At 52.1% G+C, this 17905-nt stretch overlaps 1 protein-coding gene across 1 annotated transcript; it reads right to left on the bottom strand.

Annotated features, from left to right (window-relative positions):
* Positions 1 to 258: 258 nt before the first annotated feature.
* Cad86C (Cadherin 86C) lies at positions 259 to 17161 on the bottom strand. The gene is made up of 27 exons (XM_029111431.1): positions 17104 to 17161; positions 16868 to 16960; positions 16651 to 16772; positions 16497 to 16541; positions 16320 to 16409; positions 9571 to 9654; positions 9270 to 9395; positions 8805 to 8945; positions 8517 to 8717; positions 8202 to 8327; positions 8024 to 8101; positions 7742 to 7903; positions 7032 to 7196; positions 6048 to 6118; positions 5841 to 5964; positions 5599 to 5724; positions 5370 to 5483; positions 5042 to 5146; positions 3598 to 3752; positions 3105 to 3510; positions 2733 to 2947; positions 2545 to 2631; positions 2272 to 2391; positions 1442 to 1615; positions 1170 to 1339; positions 784 to 984; positions 259 to 653 (listed from the first exon to the last, which is right to left on the bottom strand). Exons 1-27 carry the CDS (start codon positions 17159 to 17161, stop codon positions 259 to 261), a joined length of 3954 nt encoding a protein of 1317 aa, XP_028967264.1.
* Positions 17162 to 17905: the final 744 nt, after the last annotated feature.

The following is a 17905-nucleotide window of genomic DNA, read 5'->3' as shown; positions in this document are numbered from 1 at the left end:
ATGGGGTAGCTCGGCTCGACTTTTTTCCCAGGACTCCGCGCCCGAATGAGGTATTTCTCAAATTATCGACGTCTTAAGATCATGCAGAACTTTTCGTTACTTACGCTAGATTTTGGGAATGATGTGACTTTTACACATTGCGTTCAACGTCGTTTCGACGTCCGAATAATAACAAGTTGACATCCATCCCTGTCAAAACTCAACAACCAACAACATTTGGGACGACAAGTCGCTTTAGAATCGACGAATCTCTTCCCTTCACGGAGAATATCGATGCCCCGTCCTTAGAGGTTCGGTCCTCCGAACGTCGTCGAATGCGATGGTGAAAACGCTTTTCTTCTTGAAGTGAGGATTCCTCAGAGTCATGATGGGTCCTCCTCCGATCCCGGAGTCGGAATCGTCTTCGGAGATTTCGGTTCGCTGACGACCGACATCGAAGTTCCTGCTGAAACGGAAGCCTCGAGTGGACTCGGAGGCCGCATCTGAGGTGACGGTCATCTTATCCAGGTCTTCAATGTGATTTTGACGGTCATCGTTGTTCCTCTCGATGTTTCCGGTCGCTCTTGTCGAATTCACCTTCCGCTGCCCCGCGGGTTTCAGCGGGGTCGAAGTCATCGGAGCGCTATTAGCTACCCGGAGCTTGGCATTCACACCTGGAGGGTTCGACGGAATCAAACGCCATTGCAGATGCGATATGTCGCGAAGTCTCGAACCAGCTCTGATTCGCGATTCCACGAGCAGGTATCTTCTCGGAATTCACACAGACCATCGTCGTATACTCACTGTTCAATTGTGTGGTCTGCTGCTCTTGGCTGTCTTCGAAACTAACGGATTTGGGGTCGTTTTCACTGGTACCACTTTGTGCTGATTTTTGATTCCTCACGACGGTCGTGGCTCTCGAACTCTCTTTCCTCCGATCCGCTTCAGTCGCAGCATTTTTTTGATTGATGCGCTGATTCAGCTCCTCGTCGAAATCATCGTTGGCTGAGCAAGGAGATTCGATCCGAGTTAGCCTCTCGCAGTAACACCCGTTCGAAGGGGATGGGTGGTCGAGAGAAGACGCTCACGATAGTAATTCACCGACTTCCCGAAGGTTCGAGTTCGAGCTTATGCACATTAAAATAATTTGCTCTCTCGAGATAGCGGGGCTTCCGTCACACGATACATACCTGGAATGGAGGCATCGAACGAGTCAAGAGACCCAGTCTCTCGCTTGGGAATCGGAGGAGGCGTTTTGATATACAGAATTTCGGTTTTCTTCGGTGCCATGCGGCGCTCCTGGTAGGAGTCGTCGTCCGCGCTATTCCGTCTCTCGTCGGCAGGTTTCACCCTGCGCTGCCTGGCAGGATCCCGTCGAACATTTAGGAATCGAACGTAGAAATGATCGTTGTGCAGAACTTGAGGCTCTAGAATTCGATATCGCATCCTTGGCGACACCTACCTCCTTCTAGGGACGAAATTGCTGCTGAAAGTGGAGGCCAGATCACTGAGAGAGTCCTCACGATCCCTGTATCGTCCGTCGGGCAAAAGTTTCTTGATGAGCACATACGATCCGAGTTTACGAACGTCCTGTTCGGCCCGGGATTTCTTCTGACCTCGTTGTCGTCTCAGCTCTCTGCTCGATGGGAACATGATTTATTTTATGATACATCGATCTCTGGATCAAATCGTGCAAATTGTTTTCCCATATCTCGGGATCGAAGCGACGAGTTTTCCTAATAGCGACTCAGCGTCATATCATGGTCTCTCCGCGGAAAAGCAGGGTGGACAGCGCCGGAATCTTGGCCGTGTCATCAAACGACGTTACGCCTCCTTATTGGGTCTCAGAGCCCAACTTCAGCCCGAATGGCATCATGAGGAATGGCATCTCTCCGGGTTACTGCTCAAGAATGAACTTATTACGAAGTCTTGCTGTGTATATTGGATTCGACCGAGACACGAAAAACGAGTTGAATTCCCGTCGGAGGACTTTGCAAAAAAATTCCTGCCGGGACGACGCAGAGCCGTAAACCTTAGAGCTCCATATTCTGCGTTCTACATGATATGCAGATTCAGAGGCTGAGGGAGGTAGGTGGTTCGAACTTGACAGGAGGCTATTCCTCACAAAATTGAGAGCGGTCTCCATGGTTCCCGCTCTCTTCGATCGCTCGTCGAAGTAGGTAGGTACTCGTCTGAAGGTCATGACCGACCTCGTATTCAATGGCGACCCCGGCCTCATCAACATATGTCCTTCATTAGCCTTTGCACATATTGGGGCAGATGATGGCTCACTTGAGAATGTAGCGATGCCTATTCATGGCATCAGCATCTTCGTCTCCTTCGTCGTCTCCCGATTCTTCGTACAGCGGTATCTCACGGACCTCATTCCGTGTTTGACGGTTCAAGGTGGACCTTCGGAACGTTTAAACCATGAATATTTTGAAGCGAAGCGAGAGACATTTATGCGCCCGACGAATAACGGCCGATCTATTATTATACGGATTCAGCGTTCTGCATCATTTCGGCGACGCGCTTTCTCTTTCGATAAAGATTGAAGAGACCCACCGATACGATCTGTCCATTGTATTGTTGAGATTACTTCTCCTATCGGGATCCGGATCTATGAGGATCGAAGTGTCTTTCGCCTGATCCCTGACATGGGGAAAACGGGATGCGTAATAGTTTTTCTCCTCGGGAGACGGACGAGTAAAACTTCCATGTACGTTCGTCGGTTGGTTGGAAAAGTGGTTTACCTTTGGAGAGAGTTCGTGTTGTAAGCTAGTACGTCCCCGTACGGGTGCTGGGGCGGTCCGACGAGCTCCTGGCGCTCCTTCACCACGGAACTTCTGAAAAAGTTTCTCCAACAACAACACAGGAGACACGCCAGTAGAACAAGGAACGTCATCAGAAAACACACAAGGAGGATCCAAACAATCCGCTCGTCGACGCCGACTCTCATGATGACAGGCTGCAAGGGACGACGTTACCTTCGAACGCTACACTATCTGTTCCTCTCGATGATCTTCCCTCGAGCCGAGAATGAAAGCTCGATTTGATGATTCCAAATTGTTCGGAGCTCGAAGAAAAATTAGAGAATACATTATGGACCCGAGTTTGGCTCATACCTCCTCTTTTTTCTCTCTCCCGTCGAAACTGTCCTGTTGGCTAATGGCCCCGTTGTTTTCTCGAGCTGGATCCTTCGGGGGTTTTGTGGACGTGCTCTCGGGAATCGCTTCCGTCTCTCTCTTAGTGGTTGTCGTGGTGGTGGTGGTCGTCGTCGACGTCGATGATGTCACCTGTCTCTCCGGCTCTTTGGAAGATTCTCTGTCTTCTGCTTGTGTAGCTGGGTCGGGTCTTCTAGGCGGCAGGGTCCCAGTCGGATCTCGTCCGGCAGCCCCGTGGCCACCGCTCCCGGTCGAGCCTTCGGTTTTCCCGCTGAGGGTGTCCTCGCTGAGAATTTTGAAAAACCACAGAGCCTCATTCAAATCAATCCGGCGATGATCGTAGGTTGCTTGCGCGTCGACAACAGATCTGTAATAATTAAGACACCCGTCGATCGAATTGAACTTGGAGAGCGGCCGAGCCTGTGGGGATGGAATCGCTTTTCCTTCAACTCACGAGTTCGGAGTGCTGTCGTTGTATATTCCGACGTTCTGTATAGTCACTTGAGCACCGAACAGATCCGAAAGACCTCTCTCATACTTGCTCTTCTGAGATTGGACTTCAAACGAAGACCGAGGCACTACCACCGAGACCCCTCTGCTCAAATAGTCCTGGGGAAAACAGATTTCTAAGAAAAATGCTACACGAACTATTGGAAAGCACTCCTCCAAGCGCTCTTGTCGCAAACATGTCCGACGCAACTCTGCCGCGCGGCGCACCGGCAACGGTGGCCACGACGGTTGATTTCATCCTGAGGGATGGCCTTTTGCAGAACGGCCAGGTCTACTTATGAAGCAGTAGACTGCACTGTGATCACAGGGATTTATGACCATTAATAATTATGCACATAGACACTAGCGAATTAAGGACGCTGCCGAGCATGCCGAGACGACACAGGCGTTCCTTCGGCTGTGGGCGCGCGGGCGGACAGGCGACCCGTCGGGTTGGTTAGCGGACCCGCAAGGTTGCCCTAGATTGAACGATGCCCCGCAGCACACCTAGACGTACGATGCCAACTAAACGTCTATAACGCAGACTTTGTAGCCTCGATTTCCGGGAGCGTCGCGTGACCCAGGCCACTCGGTCGACTCAGAAGATGGCATCGGCTGTCTCCCCCTTGAATTTCGGGGCTATCTCTATATGAGTTCTTTTATTCCGCCGGCCGGATTTCCACAGCGCTGGAGTACCGGAGTTTCGCGACTCGGTCCCTCCGAGATGGCGCGCGTGTAGAATCGCGATGGTCCGGAGAACAAATTTTTGAAAGAAATCGTGGAAAAAGATTCCGCGAGAGCCCCTGGTTCAACGAGACGCAGGGGGACTGAGCTGGGAAGCGGGGCCACGTCGGCTATAAACTCGGGATGGGAGTGAAACTAAAAATTCGCAGGTTTGCTCTTAGGATTAGCATTCCTGGCCTGGAGCGCGGCAGCTGAACGGCAGCTATCTTTGCTCCTAAGTCTTCGTAGCAAAAATTAAGGCCTGCCTTTGCCGTTTCTCTCGTTTGAACACCGGACTTGGGCGCCGCAGCCGCCGCGGCAGCTGTGAGCGCGTCTTATCACTGAATATATCCAGGCGGCGCGGCGTACCGGAGAGCACCGCACATGCTCATTTTTCCTTCTTTCATTCCGTCCTTTCTCCTGTACCGAGACTTGCTGCTCCGCGTGCCCCTCTATTTGACTTTTTTTGTCTGACTGAGCGAGGTAGCGCTGGCTCTGAGCAACACTGTCGCGGACGGCTACGTAGGACCAACGGCTGCCTTCGTTCCGAATATGATACCAAAACAGCGAGTCTTCTCAAGAAGAGCTCGTGGTATACCTATGTATATCTCGGAGCGCACTACTGCCCAACTACCTCTCGAGGGAACAGAACACTTTCCCGCCAGACACCGATTGGATTTGCGTACCTGGCTATGGATGTAGACAGGAACCGTCGAACTCTGTATGGGTATTCCGGAATCATGAGCGCGGATCGTCATCTTCAGAGTTTTGGAAATCGGCGAGAGAGCGTCCTGCGAAAGAATAATCGATAGTCGAAGTAGCAACAAGAAAGCTCATGGTGCTCGGAGAATATCCTCGATGAATTGAGGAGCTCAAAAATCCAATGATCCAATGATGGTAATTCAAGCATCAATCTCCCCCCTCCCCTCCTCTCCACCCAACTCCTCGGCGGGAGACTTCGTGTCTGCGTCGGAGAATGATGTGTAGACATTGATGATCTTCCACCGTCCTCACCTTCAAGATCAGGAATCCTTGATGACTATCGAGCGAAAACTTGTCTTCGAAATTCCCCGCGATGATTTCGTAGGTGACGTTGCTATTAGGCCCCGGTGCGTCCGCGTCAATCGCCTACGGAACGAGTAAACGTCGACCCGGACGGCATCTTAGCATTTTCCCAGCGTAGGTTTGTATCGAAGCCTTGGGTTTCGAATTCAGGAGGTCGAGGCGATTATTCGCGACTCACCTTGACTATCAAGGGCTGTGTGAAATTCGATCGATCGGAATTGAGCACTGCGTCGTAGCGAGGTTGGAGAAATACTGGCGCATTGTCGTTGGCATCTTCTATGATAATTCTCAGTTGTGCGAGGGCCTGGGAAGCGACAGCTTGTAAGCATCCTAGGATTTTGTAGATTTGTCGTCTCTTCACGAAGAGACCGACTCCTCTCATGCGAAAGAAATTTCTGCGTCGAAGTGAGCGTAGCGAACCTTATGACCGTTGCCGTCTTCGTCACGCGCGTCCACTGCCAACAGATACTCAGGAACTTTTTCCCTATCGATTCCTCGAGTGCTCACAAGAGTAATTCTGCCTGAGTAGGGATCCAAGGAGAAGCTGGAGAACGCCGAGACTCCTTAATATGTTACAAACTTCAATTAGGCTGTCCGCCGCGTTCTCAATGTGTCATTCCAACTTACCTGCTGGCCATCGGTCCCAGCAGCGCCATGTAGCGGACTTTCCCGTATAGGCCGCTGTCCTCGTCAGTCGCCTGGAAAAATCAGCGGAATTTCATCCTCCTTCTTCTAGTTCTTTCATTTTCTACGGGCCTGGGCTCATCGTCGACTGCTCGCCGCGACAAAGGAGTCGAAACGCCGAATTAAATCGCCCCTATCTGTGGTGTCAGGAACTTCTCGACCGCACCACGAGAGTTCGGATCTGACGTACAAACTCCTCGTTGTGTGAGCGCCGATCCGCTAAGCAACCCGCCGATACTCTGCTTTGGAGGGACTCAGACACGTTGAGTTTGCCATTCGCTTGAGCGCGGACTTCGGCGCAGAAACTTCGACTGTGCCTGCGAATGACAGTCGCGCGGTGCGTCGTCGGTTCAAATTGATGAACTATTACTATCTATGCTAATCGGAGCCGCCAGCAGCCTCGCGAGCTCCGGACGCATTTCGTCGACGACGCCGTCCGATTCGCATTCAATGGGAGGAATATAATATACAAAAAAACAAGGCGCGAATTCCAGTCTGAACGCAATACCGTTATGAGGGGAGGGGAACAACATCTCCTCTGTCTCGGAGCGAGTCGCGTACTCGGATCGAGATCAAGTGTCCGATGACGACACTATTGCGCGAAAAGGTCGGAAAAATCATTGGTCGCGAGCTGCCGAAAGAAGCAGCAGCACTTGAATGCTTGCCGACTTGGATCCGCTGTCCGTCAAACTCCGAGGAGAACCTTGAGTGGCCTCGGCGTATCGAACGCATTTTATCGCTCCGGCAGCCGCGGCCGCGAGTGATCGACCCTCTGACTTGGTGGTTCATGAGTCACGATAGAATCTCGGGACTTTTGAATTGAGGCTTCAGCGCTCGAGATTTCGGATAAGTTCTCGGAACGTTCCCAGATCGCCAGTCGCTATAACGTTAAAATTTCATTCATATCCACTTATTATTGTGGCTTACATTGACAGTGATGACGTGCGAGCCTGGCAGGGCGTCCTCTCTCACATAGGCGATGTACGTCTCTTGGGTGAATTGAGGAAAGTGATCGTTAACGTCGAGCAGCTCGACGATCACCTCGATCCACGCGCTCAGTGGTGTAGCCGCCTCGGTTTCTGTGGCGAGTATCTGTAACGCAATCGAATGAATAACACGGAACTCCGCCGCGATATTCCCAACCGGCTGGCGAGCGAAGGTGTTCCTTCGAGCATTGCATTGTTCGTACTGGGGGAGCCGGGGAGCGCTGTGATGGAATAGTCGGCGCCTCAACGGGTGAATTATGGACGAGAAAGGAACAAAACGAACAAATAACTTCGCGCTTCGGCCAGATCCCTATAACTCGGTCCCTATTCGATTCCGCTTGCACGAGCGGTCTCGCTTTCTCGTAGGTTGTGGAGGGCATGCTCGTCTCGCGTCCGAATCGATTCCATGCAACTTGCTTACGTTTTCACGAGCAAGAAAGAATCATTCGACGTTTATTGTCGCCGAGCCATTCTCTCCTTCCGTCTGTTTGCCCGAACTGTTTTTCTCTGAGGGCTCGAGTCTGTTCCCAAAGCTCCGCCATCATGGCGGATCGACATTCGACGCCGCCCCTTTACGGAAACGCTCAATGAGTGGCCCGGAGGGGTCGTCGGTGCATCTGGACTGTGGAATTGATTGAGCAGAGTAGGTACCTTCATCGTGAGATGGGGATCCTTATGCGGATCGAAACGCAGTTTTGAGGCATCCTTGACGACTAGAGCAAACTCCGTCTCCCGAATGACATGCCGAGGAACCACTTCAAAGGCCTCCAGCGCATCGTCCTCCAAATCTAATTTGAATGTTGAATTGATTCCCTAGACGGGACGGTTGTTGTTTTTAGACGGCAAACGACGATCGGGTCGATGTCGGCGACGACGGAAAAAACTCGACAGAGTTCTGAATACAGTGACGAATGATGCTCGTTGAATACTCACGCTGTCTCGGTCGGAGACTTTGTTCGAGTAGCCTGGATTCCATTTTACGGCACTGTTCGTAGGACTCAGTTCCGCGATCTAGACGAAGCCGGACAACAATGGGGGAAGTTATCGACTCTGCGACTTATTGACGAAGTCCGCGATGGACAGATATCGATTTTCTCGTAGAAGCACTCACTTGGCCTAAAATTCTTGGACCCGCCATGAATTCGGGTGGTCGGTCCTCTTCGGACACGATGGCTATGCCGAATTCCGCGCTCGATTCCAGCGCCGGGTACTCGGATGTGCTTTCGATTTCCCTGACCTGCACGAATGGTTCGCATCGGTATCGGGTTCCCCTCGACTAGGGGAGACTAATTTTCTCCTGTGCCAGGGGATTCTCGGGAATATTTCTCCGCCAATATCTAGCTGCGGGATCCCGGTGGCTAGAACAGCCGAATCGAATCGAGACAACGAGAATATTCATATTCCGTGCCGTCGGCGATGGACTCACGGTGACATTGAGGATCGCCACAGGGGTTCCGCAGGATCTCTCGACAAGTTCCCTGGCGTCGCGTAGCGTAACGACTTCGCCGGTATGAGGATCGATGCGGAAAAAGGTCATCCAGTCGTTGTGCGGGTCCGCGATGAACGAAAGATTCCGAGGAGCACCGAAATCTCCATCGACAGCGAGCAGACGATGAATGACGGTGTTCTGCAGCCAGCGATGCCCTCGATCGATCAATTCATTCGTTTGCAAACAGATACATCGCATGCTAATGAAATCGAGCGTCAGACTGACCGCGAGCGTGTTAGCGTTCACCGGGATGAGAGGGGGGATCCCAATGAAATACGGGCTGGTATCAGGCACGTCTTCGACGACAATACACAGCGCGAGGATCACAATATTCCTAGTGTCGACTTCTTGATCCGTGAACGTGTTCTGAAATGATCGAAATTTCGATGAGCGCTTTCTGATGCGAAACATTCCGTCCGAGTGGCGGCTTGACTTTCGTGGCTCTTGTCGAAAAATTATTCGCTTGAATTTTCCCACTCTAGACCGTTCGAAGGAGTCATCGAGTGCGTGCGCTCGAAACACTCGACTGAAACAATTGTCGGACGACCGCGTACGGAGGAGAGTGAGAAAGCGAGTGAGAACTGAAGTTTGATGCCTCTGCGCCGACCTTGCCGGAGCGAAGAGGCGGATGCACAGGCGCTTAGCTCGGGCCGCGCAAGCACAGATGCAAAGTAATTCCCATACACTCACTAGAGCTGCCACATGAATGTAGTACACGTTCTTCCGCTCGTAGTCCAGTGCTTCCTTGAGCTGAAGAGCACCGGCACTCACTCCCCGCGGGCCGAATATGTATTTCATCCAGAACTTTGAAGAGCCCTGGAAGAGTCCACCACCGTCAGCTGGAGATATCTCGCACCAACTCTCTCTCCGTTCTCTCATCTTGGAATCTGAATCTTCAGGGAGTAGTGGCCTGTCTTATGTGGTTGAGAATTGAGAACTCTAAGTGAAAATATAATCGACGAATGGCGGAATACCGGAAAACGGTACTCACTCGAACTTCGAAAACGACCGGCAAATAACTGCTTGGATTATCGCGTGCTCGGATGTATCCGACCGTTGTGTTTAAAGAAGTATTCTGTAAAAAGAATCAGGACGATTATTCCTCTCCCGGCCGCGAACCCTGACCCCGACCTCGGAGCTTCCCCTAATCATCCTCCCTCAGTCGGCTTTGGTCCCATGCAACACGACCTGGTTGGTTCGCAGCGCAACTTGCCGCGTAACGAACGTACTCCTTTCGCGAGCCGGAGTCGCGTGGAGCCCTCGGGAGTGGGAAACTTTTAGTCCATTGGGAAAGCCGACGGTGAGCGTTTGTTTGCTGCTATTTTTGGGGCCTCGAGGTACTCTAGAAAAATTTCCAGCCATAGGAGAATTTTTATCTTCCATACGCACTCGTTCGCCTCTTCCCCACCGTCCAGGCGAGCGAGCGAACGTCTCTCGGTCGTTCCGTCAGTCCTGCCGCTCGTTCGAAGTGTTGCTCGATATCCAAGATTAATGTCCTAGAGGAACATCTTCAGTCATGGCCCATTTGCCGCTCGGAGAGTGCGGAGCCCTCTTGAAGCCAGCCAGTCCGGCAACCCTCTGCCACGCAGCCAGTCAGTCAAGCTCGCGAGGGAGAGCGCGAATCTGGCGGTCGGGCCGGCGGGCAGGCAGGCTGTAGCACAAGGCACCCAACTTTTGATGTACATACGCCTCCTCTAGACCCATTAGCTCCGTCCTTCTCTCCTCCAGTCTTAACTCTTTACTTCTTTTCTCTTTTGACACAACAAGCGACCCAAGGATGAAGCCTAAAGACGAAGTCAGCTACGAAAATCAAGCGCCCATCAACAAGCAGAGTATTAAAACGATGCCTGAACCCCGAGCTGTCTGGCGTCTCGCACCAGGCCGCGGAGCTTCTCTGTTTTATGTCCTCTTGCGACTGAGGACGTCGTGGAGGGACATCTACAGAAACAGAGTTAATACTCGAGTGTCGGTGAGCCGGTGGATTGGAAGTGAGCGAGAACACTGGAAATTGAAGATATGCAGTGCATTCCTTCTCCGTTTTCGCTCACGATCAACGAAACCTGTCGAGCGAGCTCATCCGCCTTGGCAGGAAAGTCGCCTGTCCGCCTCCACGACAGCTTCACAGACGAAGCGGCAGGGCAGGCTGTAAGAGGAGCGCCCGAACCCAAAATCAAATCAAAGTTCCGTCGCCGTGGAAGATAAGGCGGACCTGGAGTTTGTCTGCGTACTTCCCCCCTCTTCTGACTCTCACGGACTCACGCCTCGCGAGGGAAAAGACAGTCCGAGCAGTCCGAGGCTCGGAAGTGACTGAGGGTGGCGTTTTTCCGGCATGAGTTACTCTTCGGTCTGATTTCACCCGGCACGTGTGTCTGCATTTCGCATCGAGTCCACGGCACCTCGCTGCCCCCTGTGCCGCTCCTTTTTTTTTGCAGTTTGCGAATTTTCCCCGCGCACTGTCCGCAGCGGCAGTTGGCGACGGCGCGATGTTTGGAGAATTTTTGTCCCGATCAAAAACAATTTCTCGACAATCGCTCGAAACGATCAGCGCTCGTTCTTCAGGGCCGGGAGCGGGAGTTCAGGGGCGCTAATGTTTCGAGAAGGTCGTCTTCAAACAAATGACGTCGCGATGCGTCCCGTTTCTTTGTCCAAGATTTTTCCCTTGTTACCTTGTTCTCGTCAACAGGATTCTATGTGCTTGAAACAGAAGACACTTTTCTCGAGCCGATCTTCCCATTCTTTTCTCGTGGTCTCGAGTTCGACAAGGCTCGTCGTTCGTCGTGCCGAGGTGACGCTCTTCACCAGGAGGGATATTCGCATGTCTCGAACCCGAAAGGCAACCCGCAAGCACAAGAGCACGCGCATACAATCATTCCGAGTAAGGAGTTACATCACGGGACGCAAATCCTTTCGGTGCATCTGGATTCACCCACGACCGACGCGATTGCGGAAAGACTGATCAATATTCCGCGGCGAAAGCCATCCCCGCCTCGACGATCCAGGCAGCAACCCGTCCGCAGAAAAAGTTCGCTCCTTCCGAATGACAGATCGGCAAGCTTCGGAAAAACAGAATGTTCGCTTTATCAGACCTGACCCGGAGGGCGATGCCGTCGAGTACGATTGGAGCTCAACCCTGTAGCGATCCGAGCGAGATTACGCCCCTGAGCGGGCCAGAGGTCGAGGTCGTTCCCTCAGAGAGGCGCATTTGAGCTGAATCGAATATTATACGCATCTCCTGCGCGACAGATTGTCGGAGAAGGCACAGTCGATTGCACCCGAGGAGCGACTTTGGAGCGTTCCTCAACTCCGCGGTGCAAATCTCCCCCCGAAAGATCGCGACTCCAGAGCGTGCTCTATAGATTCGGGAATCGAGTGGTCTCGAAGGTCGAATCAGCTCGTTATCGGTATACTGATCAAAGGTTGTTCGAATGCACGAATGTTTCCAATTACGAGTTTGTCAGACTTCATGACGGCGCTCCAGACGACCGGCCCTGACCCAATTGATGCCCAGCCCTCAATGTCAGTCGTGTGGACGAGCTCGCGATTTATTGATGCAGCGGAGGATGACATAGTGAGATCTGCTCCACTGAAATCTATTTATAAGAGAATACGGCGATGGGGGAATATGTTATTCATTACAGAGAGTCAAGTGTATTTCCGGGTATACCGCGGACCTACTTCCACGGTGTCACACGCAAACCACATCGAAAACCAACGCTCGCGGTGGAGGTCGGATGGACGCGAGGTCGAATACTGTCCGGCCCGATTGATGAGTTTGCATTCGATTGACGCAGAAGCTTGTAAAGTCACCCGAGCGCGAAAAACGAATCATTTACGAAACTCTATGCCTCGGTCGCGACCTCGGTTTCTGTCGAACGAACAGATATGAAACACGGAATACACATCATGTTTAGCGATGGGGTCACGCCAGAGATCTGGCGATGCATCGGAGAGCTGTCTCCGAAACGAATTCAATATGAACAGACAAGGCAACAGAAGGGTCCCAGATATCGGAAAGCTCAATCGTGCCAGAGGTCGGTGAGAACCAGTCGCTTTCCTAGAATACTTCCGGTGTGTACGACGCCAGAGACCGGCAGACGGAGCACGGGATGCCCCTTCCCCATCTCCGGCCTCGAAGCCTTCATCTCCAGAGGGAGACGACAATTAAACGAGCCTCCATATTAGCCTCAGGAATACCGTCGATCCCGACCCAGACCCTCGCCTCGAATTATTGACGAAGAGGGCCTTCACTAGTCAGATTGCTGAAGAACGCTGAGCGTCTCCATGAGGCCTTATCTTCCGACTTGAAGCGCTATCGGCGAGCCTATTAGGCGAGAAGACATGCTCTCTCTCGGACGATCGGACTCGTGTATAGAGCCCGCGCTCACCATTCGCGTCAGTCCGATTCCCGACAGAGCACGCGGACAAAGAGCTTCTACGAAGAACGTCCATCAATGCTATTGAACCTTTTGACACGAGCCGCGCAAGAGGTTGCTTCTATTCGCAATTAGATTCATTGTCAGAAAGAAACATCGTTGGGAAATTCAGCCCCGAGACTCACTTTCCTTTCTGACTGCTCCAACTCCGATAAATCGATCGATTGTTGACATCCTGAACTCGCCATGGACGAGCGTTATCGACAAGTCAACGACATTAGCGCTGAACGTCGACGACGGCGATGAACGAGAGCGAATGATGGTCGGATGAATGGCCGAGCTCGCGATGTGTGGCAAGTTTTGCACCCCGTCTGGCGATCGATTCCGCTGTCAGTTTCATTGCTCTGACTGTGAATTTTATTTTTTTCATTTCTACTGCACAAATTCGGTGCCTCAATGAATCGCCAGAACTGTCCACTGACACCGTGGATCGAATATTCCGCATTCTGGCCGGAGAGATTCCGAGGGGCGGCCGAGGACGAAAAATCAGGACAGACGTCTCTCGGCGATTTCGTTAACAGGAAGGCGACCAGAGGGACCGTGACCCACAAAGATGCACAACGATGGTTGTCGCATCTCGTGAATCTTCTGAGTGAGAATTCCCCCACTCACCACGACTGCTTCACCGAAAGCTGACTGCGCTCGTCGAATGAGAACCATTCCCTTCCGAATCAGACGTCTTTCATTGTGGCCTCCAAGGTCGCCGGCGTCTCGTCGCCTGTGTGTGATTAGCATGACTGTGTTCGAATGTACATACTCCGCCATTCATGGACTCTTGCACTCGTATCCCGGTCTCCCCCGGGTGCAGGCTCAGGTTAGCCAATCTTAGATGGGCTTTTCGCTCGGAATCATCATGCCACAGTCAGTGCGACAGGGCCCTGGTTCCCGCGATGGAGCCGAGATGTCCATCGTGTTCAAAATGCGGTATATAGTCACGCTGGACTCGGTGCGTCAGATCCCGGCAGAGGCTCTTATGGAACGAGTCGCTGGCTAGATTTCGGAACAAATGCGGCCAATCCGATTCAGCCGCGAATCGGGACTGCGAGCTCTCTTCAATTGGACCGTGCTCCGCTGTGCACATCTCGCTCGAGCCTCGTTCCCGTTCCATAAACGCATTGAATGTGGCTCTGATTATGATTCTTATTCTCATTACGGTCCTCAGGTTGAGATCTGCTCTCCTCGAACATCGATGACAAAGGGGAACTATCGAGCGTACTGTCATGCGCACGATAAGTCGCGGAACAGGAGTTCCCTTGCGCTCTCTTTTTCTCTCGTCCAACACAAAGCCGAATTCGAGACTGAACGCGGATTGCGCGGGCCGCTCAGATCTTCGTCGAATTGGGGAAATCGAATGATGTTTCTCCCCTTCCCCCCGGTTCACTCGGTAACCGCAGCATTGTTGGAATTATCTTGAAGCGTCTCAATGATGTTCCCCATAATTCTCCAGTTTAGAGCTCTAAAGATGAGCCCGTGACATGGGCACATGATACAAACCTATTTGCATCTGTTTTCGATGGACTCCTCTAAAAAATTCGCCACAGTGAAATTTTTTGTTCCTCCCGGCCATCGACCATCAGACTGCCAGAGGGACAAGTGAGCGATTATCCAGCATTCTGGGTCTTCGTGTCGCCAGTGGACAAGAGCCATATTGTAGCTGTAGCGATTGGAATGCTCCTCAAGTCAGTGTCCTCCACCACATCCCTCATCGAGGAAGTATTGACCGAAACTACTACAACATTCGTTGGAGGTCGAAGATCCAAGAACTTACGGATCGTTTGCTTTCAAGTATCGAGGGGAACGAGGAGAGGTCCTACCGGGGAGCATGTGACCCGGAGGGACGGACATCGATTCATTTTTCCGTCCCGACATGAAATCGGATGCCCGCCGCTCGATTCTTCCAACGAAAGCCCCCCACAGGCAACTGGAACCAATAGCCCTGACGAGTGGTTACTTATTGTTTATACGTTTCGCATGATTTATCGGGTAATACGGTAGGATTTACCCAACTCAGACGACAGCTCGTCGTCGCCCAACAAAGAGGAACCGTGCACAGATGCCTCGTTGACGAAGCGCGGATATCCAAGGCCTGCTTTGCCACCGCCGATGCGAAAATTCGGGTCAGGGCCGGTCGGTGAAGTTCACCGCAGCGCTAGTTGACTAGAGTGTGTGAATCGGTCGGTCGGTCCGCATGTGGTGCATTATACACACGCTCTCACGATGTATCTTCGAACAAAGTTCACGGCGATGCACGTACTCGGCTCTGTAGCTTCGCTCGATCGTGAGTCAACTTTACGCCGAAAGCTGCCCGCCAACTTCCCTCGGAACACCTCCATTGATCGCTTGTACAGAGTAAATTCCGGTCCGCGGTGAGTATCCGGGAAAGGCGGCTTCCCTGACCAGAGCCGACCAGAATACTAAGCGTTTCATGTTGTGTTCCTCTCATTTGTAATCACGGGAGCTCCGGCCGACGCATGGAAGGCGTCTGATCCGTTGGCCGGAGTATGCGCGAGCTCGGATAAATTTAGAGAAGGTCACGGTCGGGCGCGTCTCAAGTCGCTGTTTTTAGTCACAACGCGATCTGATCGTTGATGCGGAATAGGCGGTGTTATGCGCGGAATTACGACTACCGTTTTCTTGTGGAGAAACGCTCTAATAAGCGATGAGCTCCGCTTGTTATCAGCAGACGTCCGTAGGGGTTTTGAATAGCCTCGTCCCTGATCGATCGGCTTTTCGATAGATCCGTCGCTGTCTGAATCTCAATGTGGGTGAAGGTTTCCTGTATTTTGAACGCAACGATGATGTACGGAATACAGAAGATCTGTCTCCGGCCCATCGAGCTGGCGATGGAGGGCGGTCTCAGGCCTCGTACTGATTCTGTTGGATGTCTGTTGGAAAATGCAACAAGGCAGACGGGCAACATTCAAACTCCGAGCCGAGGCAGGAGCGTTTCAGTCACGAAATATTTCTGCAATATTCATCCCCGAGATCCGGTGTCAGCGACCTTCCGAAGCTCTTTCGTGAACCTTCTCAGCGAGTCCGGCCGTCCCATTCCCCCGGACCCAATTAGGTCGAGGATTGCCCCTTTCAGCGAGTCCCCGACTCGCGATTTTGCCCCCTACACGGGACGGCGTGAATATCTCCGAGGCTGCTCAAGGGCTCAATATCCCAGCGAGACATTAACTATCAATGAGCGCTAGCACGCTCGATTGATACGGAGGCGGATCAATAATCCAAGCGGTACGGTCCCGAACCAAATCGATAGTCTTCTGTCCCGCTCCAGAGCGGATAGAGAGAAAACTGTACTCACCTCTGGCACTTTCATCACAGATGGCGTATCTACAAACGGATTGGACAATGTCCCATTCGTCACGACTATGCTTGCATCAATTGAGGTTGTCTGGAAGGCAGGACGAGGGTTTATCATAAATGTATCATGTATTCGATCATGAGAGCATCGAGTCAGCGTCGGGTGTAGGGAACTCACCTCCTTCCCGTCGGTAACAAATAAAGTAATGGTATAGTTCTCTCGCTGAAATGAGCGTGTTCATCAGGTCATGGAGCGGATCCGGAGCTTCCCAGATATCGTACGACAACATAAGTTGAATTCTCTTATATGTCCCGGACAGTCGCGAACTAACCTTCAGTGGTTGTTTGAGAATAACGTCTGCTTCATTGAGATTCACGGACTGAAAGTCCAACAATTCTCTACCTTCCTGATTCCTCGCTCCGAATTTCAGAGTCGTTGTGTGAGAGTCTGATCCTGTGGAGGAGCTTTCCCTCGTCTCAGTTGTCCGATAGCGACATTTGCGAATTCGATCGGCGATCGGCTGACTCTGAATTGAGGTATTTCCTAACCTTTCAATCGATAGACGATTGTGCCTATCGGTGTGGACTTCGGTAGGCGCAGGATCCGCATATTATGCGAGTAATCAATATTAGGAGCCAATCCTGCAAATATCACGGGATGCCTTGAGCGGGAGGAAGTCAAATTATCCTCTCAGAGAAGAATTTTTTTTCTCCTCTTGATTTACCATCCTTCGGCCTGGACTGAGCTTTGAGTCGAGGAAGGAAGTCCTGGGGTAGAGACTCACCATGTGAGAGAATGATCTGAGCCGTGATCAGGGCCAGCGTCCCGAGTGCTGCAGACATCTCGTAAAGATCTCATATGACGACTTCATTCAGAAAATGCTGGGTTCTGCAAATCACCACACTCATCGAAGCAATCCTGAGTATGCGAATCTGAGCGAACCCCGAGGAGGCCTCAGGGGCTGCGGGTTCCTCGTCCAGAGCTCGATCAACTACAATCTTAACGAGCGGGAAGTTCGTTGAACCAGTGCCGATTCCACGAGCACCGCGGAATGCGACCTTATCATGAAAAACAGAAGGCGTTTCCGACGCACGCGAGCTGCTATGAGGAACTTCGGGTGAAGGTCACCAACCCTGTTTTCCTATCCGAGGCGCTGTCAAAGAGCCAAGACAGCCTCAACTTCGCGCGGTCCGGCAAGAAGCCTGGAGAGCACCCGACGAAGTCGAAAAACAAAACATGGAGATTCCGAAGCGCACGGAATCGTTGGAAGCCGTGCTGAGTTCGTGTCATCCACAAGGGGAAAGTATGCATTCGATGAGACGTCGGTATGCCCAATCGCTACCCAATCCAACCCAAGACATATTCTCCTCGGCCAGAGTTGAAGACTCTCGCGCTGCCGCAGGGACATGGAGGGAGATACCAGCGAGGAACAGTCCCCGACTTCCACTCGATTCGAAATCGCGCTGACAGTCTGGTCAGCGCGCGTGCTTCATTTTCCCTCAAGAAAGATCCGATGCCTCTCGGGTGTTGACCAGCCGTCGTACTGCCGAGACTTCATGATGTTTTTCTCGGTCTACTCCCGGGAA

This window comes from Galendromus occidentalis, unplaced genomic scaffold (genome assembly GCF_000255335.2).
Source record: "Galendromus occidentalis unplaced genomic scaffold, Mocc_1.1 scf7180000077440, whole genome shotgun sequence".
Taxonomy (NCBI): Eukaryota; Metazoa; Arthropoda; class Arachnida; order Mesostigmata; family Phytoseiidae; genus Galendromus; species Galendromus occidentalis.
Note: the sequence above shows the minus strand (reverse complement) of the source record. Positions and strands in the feature narration are given on the sequence as shown.

What these genes read in the sequence shown, in the direction of transcription:
- Cad86C (XM_029111431.1), bottom strand. Translation starts at nt 17,161, where the DNA reads ATGTCTGCAGCACTCGGGACGCTGGCCCTGATCACGGCTCAGATCATT. An exon ending in CGGTCGTTTTCGAAGTTCGA is followed by an intron (nt 9,396 to 9,570) that starts GTGAGTACCGTT and finishes GGACTCTTCCAG; the next exon opens with GGCTCTTCAAAGTTCTGGAT. An exon ending in AAGGATTCCTGATCTTGAAG is followed by an intron (nt 5,147 to 5,369) that starts GTGAGGACGGTG and finishes ATTCTTTCGCAG; the next exon opens with GACGCTCTCTCGCCGATTTC.